This window comes from Lonchura striata, chromosome 23 (genome assembly GCF_050655825.1).
Source record: "Lonchura striata isolate lonStrDom1 chromosome 23, ASM5065582v1, whole genome shotgun sequence".
NCBI lineage: Eukaryota > Metazoa > Chordata > Aves > Passeriformes > Estrildidae > Lonchura > Lonchura striata.
The window spans coordinates 1,824,462-1,841,855 of NC_140725.1; the positions used below are offsets into that span (position 1 = coordinate 1,824,462).

The 17,394-nt window shown below is 54.6% G+C and overlaps 1 protein-coding gene across 37 annotated transcripts in view; it reads right to left on the reverse strand.

Moving 5' to 3' along the window:
• MACF1 (microtubule actin crosslinking factor 1) overlaps nt 1-17,394 on the reverse strand; it is a 142,378-nt gene that overhangs the window by 20,793 nt on the left and 104,191 nt on the right. For 25 of the 37 annotated variants that reach the window (XM_085559688.1, XM_085559687.1, XM_085559690.1 and 22 more), the window contains 15 exons: nt 13,575-13,736; nt 13,277-13,447; nt 11,416-11,582; nt 10,301-10,460; nt 9,536-9,862; nt 8,780-8,864; nt 7,578-7,819; nt 7,273-7,479; nt 6,421-6,540; nt 5,232-5,339; nt 4,661-4,879; nt 3,926-4,129; nt 3,157-3,165; nt 1,190-1,421; nt 166-392 (listed from right to left, as the gene is read on the reverse strand). In XM_085559688.1, coding sequence (XP_085415814.1) covers nt 166-392; nt 1,190-1,421; nt 3,157-3,165; nt 3,926-4,129; nt 4,661-4,879; nt 5,232-5,339; nt 6,421-6,540; nt 7,273-7,479; nt 7,578-7,819; nt 8,780-8,864; nt 9,536-9,862; nt 10,301-10,460; nt 11,416-11,582; nt 13,277-13,447; nt 13,575-13,736 — 2,640 coding nt within the window. The remainder of the gene's footprint in view (nt 1-165; nt 393-1,189; nt 1,422-3,156; nt 3,166-3,925; nt 4,130-4,660; nt 4,880-5,231; nt 5,340-6,420; nt 6,541-7,272; nt 7,480-7,577; nt 7,820-8,779; nt 8,865-9,535; nt 9,863-10,300; nt 10,461-11,415; nt 11,583-13,276; nt 13,448-13,574; nt 13,737-17,394) is intronic. The other 12 variants (XM_085559692.1, XM_085559697.1, XM_085559683.1 and 9 more) reach the window with 3 other exon arrangements.

Consider the following 17,394-nt stretch of genomic DNA (forward strand, 5'->3'; position numbering starts at 1 on the left):
TTCCTTGCAGCTCCAAACTGCAATGGAAATAAAAGAACTCTTCATAATCTTGACTGACCGCCTACAAAACTGATTTTCAGCCACCTCTGGCCACAGTCATGATCTAAGATCTTCCCAGTTGAGCAGATAAGCTGAGGGCAGACCAGCTGCAGGCATGGGCCTCACCTCTGCTGCTTCCACCTGCTGCTTGATGATGGAGGGGTCAATGCCTGGGCTCTCCAGGTCGTGGACAATGTCCTGGGTGTCCTTGATGGTTGTCAGGAGCGCTGCCATGTCGTACCAGAACTTCTCCGCAAGCTCCAGGACATCAAGGAACTTCATCTCGCGCTCCTCGGTGCGAGCTTTGATGTCTTCCCAGAAGAAAACCATCTGATCCAACTTGTCCTGGATGACTGTGGGAGGAAATGGAAGTATTCGGTGAAGGAGGGAACCTTTTGACAACGCAAGAGCATTTTGAAAACGCTCAGGAACAGCCAACAGAATATCCAGAGGGGAATAAAGATGGTCAGAGCTATCAGAGCATTAACTCTGGGAGATGCTGAGGGACGTGAGAAACTCCAGCTTGCAGAAAAGCCTTTATTTATGTGCAAGCTCGGGGAAAATTTGCCCACACACTCTCCCTCCAACAAACCTCTGTTCTGGCCACCTCTAGCATGAAGTCCCTGCTCACTCAGTGCATGAGCTGCCTGTTGATCTGCCAGGGAAGGTGCCAATTAGTGCCAATGGTGCTGACGGGCTTTTTGTGCTGGGGGAGGTCCCTCCCCTCCATTAGATGCTGAAGTGATGTCAACAAATCCTGTCCCAGGGGCCACCAGCAAGAGGCCAGCTGGGCTGAGAAGCCACAAATAGTTCTTTTCTCTTCTGACTGATGCCACCCTGTCTGTTCCAGATGGAAATAGGTGCATTCATCCATCCATCCATCCATCCATCCATCCATCCATCCATCCATCCATCCATCCAACAGACTCATCCTTCCTCCTAAAGCCAGGAGAACCTCCCAAATCCAAACAGAGGACTCAAGCTTGGTCCTAAACCTAGGAGAACCTCCCAAATCCATCCAGAAGACTCACCCTTCCTCTTACAGCCAGAAGAACCTCCAAAACACACCCCAGCACATCAAAGCCTCCCCAGCAGCGATGGAACCACGTTCTGGGGAGAAGCTGGGATGCTTAAATCCACCCAGAGCTACCTTTGGCTGCCAGGTCCTTGTCTGCTCCCTGGGAGCGGGCGATGAGCTCCTCCCCACGGCGTTTGAGGGCCTCGAAGGAGGGCTGCAGCTTCTCCAGCTCCACCGTGGAGTTTTTGTTCTCGCTGATGCACTCCCGGATCTTGTCGACCTCGGCGGGGATCAGGGGCGGCAGGCGCAGGCGGGAGGAGAGGCCCTCCAGGGTCTCCAGCATGGGCTCGATCTTGTCGTGGAACTGCGGAGGAGCGAGGCCGTCAGGCCAGGAGGGAGGGGACAGGGGACACTGCGGGGCCGCCAGCGCGAGCCACGGCCTGGAGAGGGGCCGGGCAGCGCCTGCGACAGCGGCAGCAGCACCGCTGCAGCAGCAACGGCACCTCTGCAGCAGCAACGGCACCTCTGCAGCAGGAATGAGATCTCTGCAGCAGCAACGGCACCTCTGCAGCAGCAATGGCACCTCTGCAGCAGCAACGGCACCTCTGCAGCAGGAATGAGATCTCTGCAGCAGCAATGACACCGCTGCAGCAGCAACGGCACCTCTGCAGCAGGAATGAGATCTCTGCAGCAGCAATGACACCTCTGCAGCAGCAATGGCACCTCTGCAGCAGCAACGGCACCTCTGCAGCAGGAATGAGATCTCTGCAGCAGCAATGACACCGCTGCAGCAACAGCACCGCTGCAGCAGCAATGAGATCTCTGCAGCAGCAATGAGATCTCTGCAGCAGCAATGACACCGCTGCAGCAGCAATGGCACCGCTGCAGCAACAGCACCGCTGCAGCAGCAATGAGATCTCTGCAGCAGCAATGAGATCTCTGCAGCAGCAACAGCACCCCTGCAGCAGCAATGGCACCTCTGCAGCAGCAATGGCACCCCTGCAGCAGCAACGGCACCTCTGCAGCAGCAATGGCACCTCTGCAGCAGCAATGGCACCTCTGCAGCATCAATGGCACCTCTGCAACAGCAATGGCACCTCTGCAGCAGCAATGAGATCTCTGCAGCAGCAACAGCACCTCTGCAGCAGGAATGGCACCTCTGCAGCAGGAATGGCACCTCTGCAGCATCAATGGCACCTCTGCAGCAGCAATGGCACCTCTGCAGCAGCAACGCCACCTCTGCAGCCTCCCGCTCACACCTGCCCTGCTCCAGCAGAGCACCCACAGCCACTCACAGAGCCGCCGCCAGCACTTGTCACCCAAACACGGCAGCGCCCTAAAAATTCACTTTTTTTGCTGCTGCCTCGGTTTTGGTGGCACGGCACAAAACCTCAGCGCTGGCTGGGGGAACACCCAGGCAAAAAATGCTGCTGGAAAAGCGCCCGTGTTCGGTGCTGATGGGAATCTCCACGTGCTGGAAAGCCATCCCAGTTTTTCGGATCAGCAGGAGCTGCATGCGGGTCGGGAGGAGCTGCGGCCTCAAAAGCAGAACCAGAAAGGCAGGAGTGAGGGAGGGAGGGAGGGAGGGGGTCTAGCAGGGTTTGTTGTTGGGTTTTTGTAGAGAGAAGTCAACTTTGGCCTCAAAGATCCCAAACTGTCTCTGCTGGTGGGAAGGACAGCTCAGCACTGGGGCTGCTCTTGTCCCTCTCCCATTCCTACTGGGAACACCCTGGTGCAGGTGCCCCCAAAATCCCAGGCTCTCCCAGCAGAGAGGGAACGGGGCTCTCGGTGCAAAGTTGATCAGGACAGGCTGGCTCAGCCAAACAAGCAGGAGCAAGCCAGCACATCCAGCTGGAGCAGTGGGAGCCCTTCCAAAAGCAAAACCTCTGCCCTGCAGGAAGCATTCCCAGCGGAAGCTGAGACCAGGCGGCAAGGCGGCGAAAGCCATCCCAAAAAATGTGATTCCAGCCCCCGCCCCCGGCGTTAGATTTGAAGCACGTTGTGCTGAGCTGTGCATGGACCAGAAATGAAAAGTCTGGGTGTCAAATAGAATCAGGCCAGGGAGGGTTAATGAATCTGTGGTGGGGGGACTCGCTTACCTCCGAAATCTGCAATGGTGGGGCGCAGTCAACACAAGAATGAAATGGGACCATGTGGGGAGGACGGGCACAGGCAGCAACACACACAGACAACACATTCCACAATGGGAGTGAGAGATGAGAGGGGAGGGGAATGTGGGGGGGGGAAAAACTCGGAGTTAATACAAGTGCAAACCAAGAGAAGTGACTACACAATACAGGAATTAAGAAAATAAACACCCAAGACGTGACAAAAACCAACTGCGCTACGGTAACACGGGGTGAAATGAAACATAACTGGGGGGTCATCAACCCTCAGCAGCAGGAGCCTTCACCCCCTTTTTGGACTTTAGCACCTCCAGTTTCTGCCCTTCCTTTCCTATTTCTCCTCCTGCACTCACCCACCTCCTCAGGAGATGCCCAGACCCCGGAGACATCCCTTACCTCTCCCTTACAAAGCATCCCATGGCTGCTCACTGCACTCACAGCTTATCAGAACTGAAAATTATCTCTTCAAGCTCTTCCAGGGGGCCCTTCCAACCTTGGGTGGATGCCAGAGCAGCCCCTTTGAACCAGCATCATTACTGAGGTCGTAAAAATTTACGGCCCTATTTACTGCGTGGAGCCTCAAACGCCTTCTCCTCTGCTCCCACAGCCAGCAGGAAACTCCCCTGGAGGTGCCTGACCACTTTATGCCTTATAAAGGGATTTTACAGGGGGAATAAAACCACATTCCAAAATCCCGGGGGGCCGTGAGAGGAGGATTCACCTCCCTGGCAGCCCGGCGTACCTGGGTGGATTGTGAGAATGCCTCATCCAGGGCCAGGGCCCGCTGGCAAACCTCCTCCTTGATTTTGGCATACAAGGCCTCAGCCCTGGAGTATTTTTCCTGCACCATCTCCCCTTCCTCGGGGTTGAGGTCCTTGAGCTGGGGCCCGATTTTCAGCAGCTTGTCGATGTGAGGTTTGTGTTCAGCGATGGACTCTCTCAGTTGCTAGGGAATAGAGGGTGGGGGGGGAAAAAAAAGCCACATTTGTTTAGAAATCTGCTGCGAGCTGCTGCCTGTTTATTCCAAACAGCACTGCGAGAGCAGTGATGGTATCTGGGAGGAACTCACACCCTGGATTTCATGCCCCAGCATCTGCCAAGCACGTGGCACTCGGCTCTTCCCAACATGGCTATGGCACAGCGCCTGGCACGGGTCCTGCCCCAGCCTCTGACCCTCCCCACAGCTCCACGGGGGACCCCACTGGGAATTCTTTGCTCTGCAGTCTCTATCCTAAAAGCACAAGGTGTTTTTTTCCTGCCATGAACAGGAAGGAGATCCAAAAGCAGTCAAGGTTTCCTTGGGAGTAAGCTGAATTTTGGTAAGGAGCGCTTCAACGTAACAAGCGATTTTCTTGCACTACACAAGCAAACTCCCCAAAAAGAACAGAAAATGGGGGAAATGGAGGAAAATTCAGAAGAAAAAGGTGCTCTTGCCCTCTGTTGATGGACAGGAGGTGCAAACTCTGCATCCTCTTACCCTCATATCATCCTGCTGCTGCTTGAGCTGCTCGTGGTCGATGGCTGGGGGTGGCAGCTGGGAGATGAGGGCTTGGGTCTCCTCAATCCACGGGTTCAGCTCCTCGTAGGTCTCCCAAAACTGGTTGACCAGGACCTGGGCACGCTCCAAGCGGGCGTAGCGCTCCGAGTTGAGCTGGCTCACAGCCTCATACTGCTGCACCAGGGACTCGGTTTTCTCCTAAAAAAATAAAACCAGGGAGGAGAGTTATGGGGAGGGATGCAAAAGGGCCCAGGAAAAGGGCCAGCTCCATGCTGAGAGCTGGAAGAGAAGGAGGTGCCTTTGGTGGCCTTCCACGCTGTAATTCCAATTAAAGCAGCCTCGGGAATCTCCCCCTTCCCCACCCCCAAACCTTGCAATAAAAACAGGCAGTAAAGGAGAGTCATAAATGTAAAGAGATTCCTGCTAACGCTGGTGAGAATTACTGAAGATGGAGTAATTTTAAACTCCTTCAGCCCGTGCAAGGGCTGAGGATTCACCTCTGTGCCCTCTGTGTGCCCCCCTGTTGCAGGAAATGGCAGAGGGGGCTCACCTGGAGAAGAGCTTTTTGTTCCTCACCGCAGGTGCCGAAGATCTCGTTGCGCTGGCTGAACAGCTCGTCCATGGAGTCTTTGTGCCGGATGATGTCGATGGAAAACGCCTGCAGGAAGGGAAAGGGGAGAGCTCAGAGCTGAGCCCCACCTCCCCCCAGCCCATGGGCAGCATCCTCCTGCCAAAGAGACCCCGCAAAACTCAGCGCAAGCGTCCTGTGGCGAACTCACAAACCAGATTCCTGCCTGGTTTCCTCATCTACAGCAGCCTCTCTCTCTTTCAAAGACCCCAAAACAGCTCTTAAAAATAGCTATAACCCACACCCAAGGTCCTCACTGGAGGAAAAGCTCCATCATCCATTTGTTAGTGAATGTTATCCCACAAAATGATGCTCTCCAGAGCTGCATCCACCAGTGACTTTGCCATTCCCAAGGTCCACAAGATTAACAGTGGGAAGCTGAGCTCAATTTAACTTAATGCTCGATGGTTCAGCCCCCCCTCTCTTATAACACTGTCTTATTTTCCTTTTCTTTCTTTAATTTTAAATCCAATAAGCCTGCGTGCTGCTCTGATTGCCCAGGCAGAGGGAAGAAAAGGGCCGTTTATTTAAAGTGCACGTTCTTTCAGGCATGAGCTCATCTCAAAGATACATAGGAAAAAAAAAAAACCACCCAACAACCCCTCCAGCACCTCTTTGTTCCACGTCTGGCTGCTGGGAGGGAACTGTGGAGTCCCTCACTGCAGGGAACAATGAGCAAAAAGCAAATGGAAACCACCCTCATTAATCAATAGATACATTTCTCTAAACCCTTCCTGCTGCCAGCTCCGGTGAGACCCTGGCAGGGCTTGCTCTGGTGGTCACAAGAAAATGATTCCATGGGAGCAGTTCTCCCAAGGGAGACCAAAACAAAGCACCCATCAAGCCCTCAATGGCTCCTGTAAACAGATAGGAAGATTTTTCCCTGGAAAGCCCAACACTTGGATGATTTAGAGCAATTTTTTCCTTTGGTTTTTTTTTTTTTTTTCCCTTTCACACCTCAAGGACAAGTGTTGCATCTCTCCTGCTGCTCTGAGCTCAGCACTGCACACCCCAGGGTAAAGCTGCTCCCCCAAAATGCATCCCATGACCCCAGCTGGACACCCCTCCTTGCTGCCCACCCCGCAGAAGCCACCAGGGAGTGCACACAGACCTTCTGCACCTGCAGCTGAGCCGTCGTCTGGTCCTGCTCCAGGCGGATGGGACCCAGAGCCATCAGCTTCCTCTTGGTCTCAGCCACCCAGGCCAGCTCTGCATCAGCTGCCTGCTCGTACTGGCACAGGGGAGAGGAGGGACAGTGGTCAGGGATGGAGCACACAGGGGGAGCGAGCTGGGCAATCACAGAGGGACCCAGCAGGGACCAACACCTCGTCCTGGCGTGTGGAGGAGAAGGGGGACACTGGGGTGGGGCTCAGGTTTCTGACTCCACGCTGCCCTCGTGGCTCCTGCTGCTGGTTTTGGGGCAAGTTGGAGCAGCCAGCTCTCCCCACACCCTCCCTGCCTGCAGGGAAAGGGACGTCCCTAAAAACAGGAGCATTTCCTTTGCTCCTCCATGGAGAACTGACTCCATGGAGCGAGGTCAGGTACTCCCAGCACTCCACAGCCTCCAGTTCGTGCAGGACAAGCCTTTTTGGGGAGGACTGCTGGCCTGGAACAAATCCCTGTGCTCTCCCAGTGGGGGATGATGTTTTCCCAGTTTTGACAGTCACCCGTCACCAGTTTCACACCATCTACACCACCCCTGCAGGCAGAAGTTCACAGGCAGGATAACACAGTGCTGCTCCAGAGTTATCCCACCCCAAAACCACACACCAGGACGGGTCAGCCACCACCCCTGCTGCCACATGCTGCTGCTGGGGTCCATTCCTTGGCATCCCTGATGGGATTTGCCCTTTGGCTGGCTGTGCTTGCCATCCCTGCCACTGCCAGGGCCCCGTGTGAGGAGCAGAGCCCAGCTGCTCGCTGCTGCTCTCCCAAGCAAACCCCGCAGGGGTTCTTCACTCACCTGCTGAGACCTCTGAATGGCAGCATCGATCTCCTCCACCCTCTGCTTGATGGTGTCACTGACCAGCTTGTAGCGCTCGTTGGTGTCCGACACCAGCTTGTCCAGCCCCTCCCGGGCTCTCCAGGGAACCAGCTCCAGCAGAGCCCGGCTCACCTCGTTCACCGTGTCCAGGACGAGCCTGTGCTCCATCACCTCCTTCTTCAGCTCCTGTGGAAGGCACCCATGGATGTGTGTCCTTCCCAGCTCCTCCCCAGCCTCCCAAAGCAGAGGAGAAACCATCCCAACCCGGGCTGCCGCTCCCTCACCTTTTGCCGCTGCTGGAACTGGGGGATCTGCTCGCCGGCAGGGGATTGTGCCCCACCGGATGCCAGCTCGTCCTCCACCTTGCTCATCCACCCAGTCAGCTCCTCGTGGGTGGACTGGAATTTGGTGGCCAGCTGCCGGGCCTGCTCCAGCGTGCGCAGGGCCTTGGAGCTGGCGGCGGTGATGTCGGAGTAGCGGGTCTTGATTCCATCCAGCTTCTCCTGGATCAGCAGCACCTCCTCCCCTGCGGGACAGCAGCAAGGGGAAAATGATGCTGGGCTCTGGGGGCTGAAGGAGCCACCCCAGGAGGCTTCAGATGCCAGTTTTTATTGTCTTTCCCCCTTTTAAAGAGCGAATTCCAGCCTCACTTTTCTTTGTGTTCATGCAACCGTTTTTAGTAAGAGTTGACATCTTCCACCAGCATGGCGTCCACCTCATCCTGGGGTGGGATGGGATGGGATGGGATGGGATGGGATGGGATGGGATGGGATGGGATGGGATGGGATGGGATGGGATGGGATGGGATGGGAGTGTGCTGCCAAGCCCAGCTTTGCCACAAGCCCCAAAAGCCAGCCCAACTCAGTTCTCATCAACGTGCCAAAGCTCCAAGAAAAAAGGGTCAGTTCACCCTTCGCTGCTGTTTCCAAGAGGACACAGAGCTGCCTGCCAAACCCTTTGTAATCACTCTTCCTGCTCCACAGCTCCCACAAGGACACAGGGCTGTACATCTGCTCTGAGCAGACCACATCTGAAGGAAACGCAGCGCCCCGACCTCTCTTCCCACTCATAAACATAAACTCACACCCACGTGGCAACAGCCACAACTGCTCAGTCTGGGAAAGCAGCATTAGGAGAGGGCTGGGGGTATTTTTAACCTCTTTTCCATGTGATTTAGCAGCTGGCTGCAGTGAGAAAAGCCTCCCTCAGCACTGAGCATCCCCACAGCAGCAGGGAATCACCCGCTCCCCAAGCTGTGAGGTTGGGATTTTGGGACCAAGCAAATCCTGAGCTGGAGTGTTTGTGGCTTAGCATCCAAGGCTGGATGCAAACCAGCTACTCGGGGAGTTTCCAAAAGGAAATGAAGACCTGAGGGAGAAAAGCCTCCACCCAACAGAGCACGGACTTCCCAAGGAAAAGCATGTGGAGTTTGGATTCCCAGACCCCCCACATTTCCCAGAGCATGCCAAGATCTCCTCTGTGTTACCTGTGGTTTGCTTCAGGAGAGCTTGTCCATTTCTAATGGCTTGGTCCACGTTCTTCTTCCTATTCACAATTTCTTCATTCAGAGCCTGAAGAAAAAGGCAAATTTGGGTTATCCTGCTGCAGGCAGGTCCAGGTGTCCTGCCAGCCAGAGATGCTGTGGGGAGCATGGATTTCCCTACTGAGCACAGGCAGGCTGGACAACCCATCTGAAAACTGTCCAGTGGGAATTATTGGGATTTTTTGGGACTCAAAGGCCCAAATCTCAGAGCAAACCCAACCCAACCCATTGGATCTGTGTCACCAAAGGACTCGCCCTTGTATTAGAACCTCACTCTTGAAAAGAGTCTGCACAGCCCCAGGGAGCGGATGCAGAGGCTTCCTCAGTGGCCAGCCCAGCTCCAAAAACCCACCAGACTTTTCCAGCTCTCTGTTTTGGAAACAGCATCCAGCTTTCTGAAGGCACAGGGTGGCCAAGCTGGCTCAGACACTGTTCACAAATCAAACGAACCATTTGAAGTTCCCCCGCCTCAAAAAAGCCATTTTTTGGGAGTGGGGGCCCACAATTGTTGTTTATAACACATAAAATCTCTTTACACTCCTCTCCAAGCCTCACAGAGCCCCAGAAGCAGAACGAGCTTCGCAGAATTAAAACCAGGCCAGAAACATAAACAAAACCAGATAAAATGCAACAAAACAAACAACGCAAACATGGAATTAAAAAAAAACAAAACAAAACCAAAAAAAAAAGGGGAAATACCAGCTGGTCGGCATGCTGCTTCTGCAGGACGTCCCGTTTGTAATCCTTTATGGACACTGAGCCCAGCTTGTCCTCCACCTCAGCCAGCCAGTTGAGCACTTCCACCTCCTCCTCCCCAAAAATCCTGGCGTTGGCCAGAGCCTGGTCCAGCAGTGCTGCCTTGCGGCCGCACCGCTCGCGGACCTCGCCGTAGCGGCTCTGCAGAGCCTCTAATTTCTCTGCCAGCAGCCTCTGCTCAGCAGCACAGCTCAGGGAGGACAGCGAGTGCCCGACCCCCAGCGCCCGAGACACGTTGGTGGCGTGGCTCTCTATCTCTTCCTCGAGAGCCTGAATGGTGGAGGGTAGAAGGGACAACAGAAAGGGGTGGGGGGGGAAAAAAAAATAAAAAAAAAAAATGAGCGGAGAATGAGGGAAATGAAAGAAACGCAACGTAAAAGGGGGAACGCAACGGTGAACGTAACTGAAAAATGGAGGAGACATAAAAGCCACCCGTGAACGGGCAAACTGAGTGGAAATTTAAAAGAAACACACGGATGGGGATGGTTTTTTTTCTCTATCCAAACCTGCTGGGAGGTGCAAGGACATCGGTTTAATGTTTACCCACGCGGATGGGTCAAGGCTTGCAGCCTTCTCTGTACATAAAACAGCCTGGATAACTCCTCCAGTCCTTGTTTGTGCCAAAAACCTCTCTGGTTGTGGTGGAAACAACCACTGGAGCGGGGCCTGACTCCAACCACCTCCATCCTGCTCCTGCACAGGTCCTACCTTGTGGCGGCTGATCTGCTGCTGGATTTTGGCAGTCTGGGTACCAATGGGCTCAGAGTTGGCCAGTTTCTTCTCTGTCACCGACAGCCAGTCAGACACGGGCTCCGTGGTTTCATGGAACTGCTTTGCCAGCACCAAGATATCCTCCAGCTGCTTCTGCCTATAAAAAGTAATCATGAAAATTAGAAGGAAATGCTCAAGGCCAGGTTGGACGCGGCCCTGAGCGTCCTGGTCTGGTGGAAGGTGTCCCTGCTCTCAGCAGGGGGCTGGAACAAGATGCTTTTTCAGGTCCCCTCCAACCAAAAGCAGTCTGATTCTTAGAATCAATGAAAACACTAAGGAGCAGCTCCCAGTTGGAGCCAGGCATGGGAAGCAGCTTCAGGTATTTGGAAGCAGCAGCTCTGTTCAGAGCAAGGTGAGACACCATTGTCAGGCAAGCTACAATGGCAAAGATAAAAATCAATGTGGAGGAGCTGCAAAATAAGCTTTTCCTGCAGCTGTGCCTTTAGTTTATTGCCCTGTGAAGGTAGGAGAAGGGCTTCCCCATTGTGCAGCTTTTCATGAAAGAGTTTGAGATGGAAAGGACCTTAAAGATCACTTAGCTCCATTTGTTCCATCCCTATCACTCTCTTGCAGATCCCTCAGCTTGTGGCCAGGCTCTTGGTCTTTCAGAGCTTCTGGTTAAAGACAATCCTGGATGGACAACCCTGGATGGACAGTCCAGCTTGCTGGCAATGATTAAAAACACGGAGAAAGGTCCAATCTGGCCTCAGAAGTGACTTCACAACCTTAAACATCAGCTTAGGTGGAAATAAGTAACTCATAAACAAGATTCTGGCAGCACAAAGGTGTCAACAGGATGTTGCTAAACGTTAAAGCTTACAGGAATAAAAATAACATCCCTCCCCTGCAGGGAAATTATTTAATCTCAGCTCTTCCCTGCCATTGTCAACCACTGCTATCAGCACCAGCTCCCAGCCAGCCTTTGATTCCTCATGTTTTCCAGCTGTTTCCAGGATGTATCTGCACCGAGATCTCCGCCAGCTTCCCCAGCGCTTCCCCCGACTTCAGGGGCACCACAACCGCTGGGATGAGCTGGTCCCAGTGCCTCTCACCTGGCAGCTGCCCTGCCCAGCAGCCCTTCCCAGCGCCGTGCCAGGCTCTCCAGCTGCCCCACGATCTTGTCCCGGTCCACGGGCTCGGCCGCCTGCGCGATCCTGTCGCCCTCGGCCTGGATCATCTCCACCGTGGCCTTGCGATCGTCCAGGAGGCGCTGGAGCAGCTGGGGGGAGGCAAAGGAACGGGGGGAGTCACCAGATTGGGGTAGAAGCACAGCCAGCCCCTGGAGGGGTCAGATCCAGAACCACAGCCAGCCCCTGGAGGGGTCAGATCCAGAACCACATCCAGGCTTGGAGGGGTCAGATCCAGAACCACAGCCAGGCTTGGAGGGGTCAGATCCAGAACCACAGCCAGGCTTGGAGGGGTCAGATCTAGAACCACAGCCAGCCCTTGGAGGGGTCAGATCCAGACCCACATCCAGGCTTGGAGGGGTCAGATCCAGAACCACAGCCAGGCTTGGAGGGGTCAGATCCAGAACCACAGCCAGCCTCTGGAGGGGTCAGATCCAGAACCACAGCCAGCCTCTGGAGGGGTCAGATCCAGAACCACATCCAGGCTTGGAGGGGTCAGATCCAGAACCACAGCCAGCCCCTGGAGGGGTCAGATCCAGAACCACAGCCAGCCCTTGGAGGGGTCAGATCCAGAACCACAGCCAGCCTCTGGAGGGGTCAGATCCAGAACCACATCCAGGCTTGGAGGGGTCAGATCCAGAACCACAGCCAGCCTCTGGAGGGGTCAGATCCAGAACCACATCCAGGCTTGGAGGGGTCAGATCCAGAACCACATCCAGGCTTGGAGGGGTCAGATCTAGAACCACAGCCAGCCCTTGGAGTGGTCAGATCTCTAATTGTGGCTCAGAATCGCTGCCAGCACTGGGCTGAGATCAAGCCCAGCCCAAGGGGGCAGCTCTGCCTCCAAAACCAGTTCAAAAAATTATAGAGTTATATTGTATTGTTATATTATATTACATTATAATAATCACATGCTTTGATTTGGGCAGCCCTGAAGTGGTCAAGCAGCTGGACAGGGTGATCATTGTAGGTCCCATCCAACTGAACTTTCATTTTTTCTATTCTATTCTATTCTATTCTATTCTATTCTATTCTATTCTATTCTATTCTATTCTATTCCATTCCATTCCATTCCATTCCATTCCATTCCATTCCATTCTCCTTTCCATTCCATTCCATTCTCCTTTCCATTCCATTCTCCTTTCCCTTTTCACTTCCCCTTTTCTTTCCCCTTCCCTCCCCCTTCCCCCTCTTTTACACTCCTCAAGATCCAAACCACTTCTGTGCCAGAAGAGTTTTCCCAGTCTTTCCCACCAACCCCCTCCAACTTATCAAGTTCTCAACTTCCACTTGAAGCACATTTCCTCTTCCAACCTCCACACGTCAAACCAAGCCTGGGTAAGAATTCATTTCTAAAATATTTCCCCATGACCACACTTGACCTTCCCTCCTCCCACTCCAAGGGCAGGCGCCGACCTCGGGCTGTTATCTCAGCAAACATTGGCACACCTTGGGCCTGCTCTCACACTTTGCAACGTTCCCTTTGTCCAAACACCCAAACCAGGCCCTGCACCACCACCAGCTCGCTCCTGACACAGCAGAATTAGCAGCACAAAGCAAAACTCGGGGCTGGAAAAACACGGCCCACCAGCAAAACCAACTTCAAGAGGCAGCGGGACAACGACGGCGATGGGGATGGTTGAGTGTGGGCAAACTGTTCATTACACTGGGGTGTGAGGAACTGAGATCCACCAGGAGAGAAGCATGGACACCCCAGCTGGACCCCCAAAATGCTGCCTGCCTGTCCTGAGCTTCTCTGCCATAGAGCCACCCGGTGCTCACTCACCTTCTGCTCTTGGATCTGGGCTTTCACCACCTTGTACTCGGCGGAGGGAGGTTTCTGGTTGGAGATGAGCTCCTCGGTGTCTGCCAGCCAGCTCAGCAGCGGCTCCAGGGCGTCCTGGAACTTCCCGCAGTGCAACAGGGCCTCCTGCAGCTGAGCCACCCGCTGGGCCACCTGAATCCCAAAAAACAACCCCACTGCAGAGTCAGGCACCGGCAGCGCAGCCTCAGCTGCCTGCCCTGACCCCCTCCTTCCCCCAGACCCCAGTCAAAGCAGGGACAGCCCCTCCCCATGCTCCCACCTTCTTGTTGAGGGTGTTCCAGCGGGTGTTGATGTCTTCCATGTCATGCTCCAGGCCTTGGACATCACAGTTTTTCCCGGCGCTTTGGATGAGTCCCTGACCAACTCCATTGACTTGCTGCAGCTTCAGCTGGAGGGGATCCACTTGCTCCTTCTGGAATTGCTGTGGGGTGGAAAAGGTGGGAGAGAAAAGGTGATTTATAAGTTATGAGCTGCTCTTCCAGCTGCTCAGTCTTTCCATGGATACTACAGGCTTTCCTCTCTAGGGAAGATGCGGTAGCCACTTACACTGATTTTATTGGAATTGTGCAAGTTTGTCTGAACTCCTCCCTTGCCTTGACCTAGTGACACAGATGTCACAGGAATCTGTTGGTTTGGAGCACAACTCGGGGTCTATCCACACCCACCTCTGGTTTTAAATGGATAAATCCCATCTTTCCAAGCACTGGAGTGAGGTAAAAAGAGAAAGCTGAGGAAGAAATGAGAGCATTGGCTCTGACTCGCCATCAGATTGGGAAATAATGCTCCTGGGGAAAAACCCCAAGCAATTCTCACAGTGGAGCTATTGAGAACGGAGACCTGACATCATATGAGTTTTGTTAACCACGAAATTACAGGCAGCGAGGAGCTCGCTGTATTTCGAAAGACAAAGGCAAAAGGCAATTAATGTGCGAGTCGTTTACCACGGATTTGGCACGGTCCTGCCTGGGAATCCTGTGGGGAAAAGCTTTCTAAACCAAAAAAGATTTGATAGGGAAGGGGGAGGAGAGCGAATGAAGCTGCCCATTGTCAGCAGAGGCAGCAGGGAGAATCCTGTTTCTCCGGAGGAGATAAATGCTCTTTATCAGAGCTGGGGATCTGCTGGAACCACACGCTGCCCGTGCACCGTCCCTCTGCAGTCCTTCCCCACCGCTCCCAAGGGACAAGCCTGCCCTGTCCCCCACAGCAAACACCCCAAAATTAGGGAGGAGATTCCTGGCTGGCTCTGCTCCCCTGGCCCGGGAGCCCATGCAGAGCACGGGTCACCCGCAGCCGGCGCTGGGCAGGAGCAGAGCCCTTGGCCCTGTCCCGATGTTTTCCCGTTGGGAAGCGGAGGGGATGGCAGCCAGCCACCTGCTCCCTGTGCCCAAGAATGCACGGGCACTGCCTGCATGAAAAATTCCCACTTGGATGCAAGATCTCCCCCAGCAGAGCAGCAGCTCGTGGAGGACACAGCTCCCTGCGCCCGGCAATCGCTTTGCTCCGGAGGAGCACGAAACAAAACCTCCTAAAAACACCAAAATCCCCCAAAACACACAGGCACAGCTCCCAGCCTGAGCAAGAGGCACTGCTTTGACTTTCCCTGCCTCGTTTCCAAAGGAAAAAAAAGCTACTTTTTCCCAGCAGAGCTCAGCAACCGGAGGGCAGGGAGGTCCCTCCAGGACATGAGCAAAGGGTGAGCTGGCAGACACTGTCCAGAGCTGTTTGCTCATGGAGAATTCTGCCACGGTTATAAGAAATAAATGGGGACTTGGAATCACCAATTCCCGGGCTGTTCTCCTGTTACTGTTTATATATGGAGCTGCTGGGTAGAAGAGCCAAACCCACAAAAGGATCAGGCTGATAAGCCTGGCATGCCAGGCTGGTCCGAGCTCTCCATGTACTGCAAAACAAACTCCAAAGGAGCCAGGCAGGGAGGGAGCCCTGTGGAAAAGCCTGGGTGATCCAACCAGGGGTACCTGCAACACAGGTATCAGCCAGCCTGAGAGCCTGATGCTCCCTGAGGAGCCTGACAAAAATAATCCCAGCAACAGCCTGAGGGTGAGAGTGTCCAACACACTTGTTTTCCTTTGCTCATAAAAGATTCCAGTGATTTAGCTCATTAACCTCACTGTGACTCAGCTTGGAAACAAATATTTAACGACTCCCCTTTGCTGTGGAGCAAGGTGTCCTGCCCTGGGCAAGAGCTGGACAGACATTTTGGGCGAGCAGAAGGAAATCTGCTCCACCACACCTCCTCCTCCTCACTCCCAGAAAGGCTTCCCAAAGCATCCCCTTGCTTTCTGCTTCCCTCATCTCCCTTAACCCCTCTGCTGCTGGATGTGGAATTCCAGGAAGCGTCTCCAGCAGTGCTTGGAGCGAGGGGAAGGTCTGTGGGGTTAACAATCAGAGGTGCTGAACCTAAAATGAGGATTCTCACTGCTGAATTTCAAGCAACAGACAAGAACCCAATGGTTTCTCCCTCACCCAGGTCCTCTCTGGGCGTCCCAGCCCGTGCTCACATGGACCCCCATGTGAAACCACCTCTCCAAGCCCCTCCACGTGGTTATCTCAAAGGGGTGGTGCAGCCCAAAGGATGAGTAATTGCCACCAAATCGGGATTTTTGGTGCTGACTAAACTTCTGATGTCTCCTTAGTGATATTTCTCCTATTCCAGATGGCAGGAAATCAGCGCTCGGCTGTGGGAACTCCAGCACCGAGGTCTCTCCAGGCAAGAGCCACGAGCAACACAAATCCCCAAAGACCAGGGAGGATCTGAGCCCTTTCCTGAGCGCCTTCCACGCCTCAGCACCTCAACTCTCACAGAAAAATACAGACACCGATGACTGCACGGGGCAGGAATTGCTTGCACTTAATTCATTTTACAGGTTTCTCTTTCCTGAATATATTTTCTGCTTCAAAGATGGGAACTCCCTGCCAGGAGCCAGCGAGAAGGTTTTTCTAAAGTCCGTGATCTCCGTCTGAGTGACCATAACGTACTTTAATAAGCCAAAAAAGTGTAAGTCAACATTTCAGGTCATCGAGCAGCGAGAATCTTTTGCCTCCCTTACTTACACAATCACACAATTCCACCCCCCCCCCCACCACCCAAAAAACTTTTTCCCTGCCAAATTCAAGCCGATCTCAGGAGGGAGAAGGCTGTTTGGAAGCCCAGATCGTGCGTTACTGAGTGGGCTCCCACCTCCCACCCATCCCCGGAGTGCAAAATAAAGCGAATTCTGCGCCTGAAGCCCCGGCTGCGGGAGCCTGAGCAACAAATACCTCGTTATCTGGAACGAATCCATCTGGGAGAGCAGGGGGCCCTTCTGCCACGAGAGCAGCGCCGAGGGGTCCCTCCGTGCCCGACGTCCCCTCTCCCTCCCCGGGACGGGGGGACAGGGCACCCCCACAGCTGCGGGGACGGAGGGCACCCCTCCACGCCGCCCTGGGGAGGGTTTGTGCCCTGGCTGCCGTGGCCAAGGGTGTCCCCAGCAGCTCTGGGGTGGTGGGACCTTCTGGGAGGGGCGAGAAGGCACCAGGGGGACCCTCCCAAGCTGCCGCCCCCGCTGCAGGTAAGCTCGCAACGGGGTCATCCTCCAAAGCCACCACTTCGGCGGGCAGGTGCTCCAGGATGGGCGGCACCACCGCGATGGCAAAGTTGTCTGTATCCCCCAAGGCCACTGCCAGTGGCACGGGGTCACCACCGAGGTCCCCGGCACCTGAGGCGAGCGGCTCGGCCGCTGGTGGTGGCACAGTGGCAACAGGCACGTCAGCAAAGGGTGGTGGGGCTTCCAGAAGCTCCTCCACCATCAAGGGCATGGCGGTGGTGGTGGCTCCTGCAGGTTCCTCAGCATCCATGGTAGGATCCCCGGTGGCTGGTGGCATCCCCCGAGCCTGGGGCTCCAGGACAGCCACATCTCCTGCTGAAAGCTCCTCAAAATCCCATGGGATGGCAGGCCCTGCAATGGACAATGTGCCAGGAAGCTCTTCTGGGGTGGCTGGGCTGGCAGCACGTGGGACCTCCCAGCTGGGGGCAAACAACAAGTCCACATCTCCTGGCTGCAGGATGGCTGCTGGTGTCC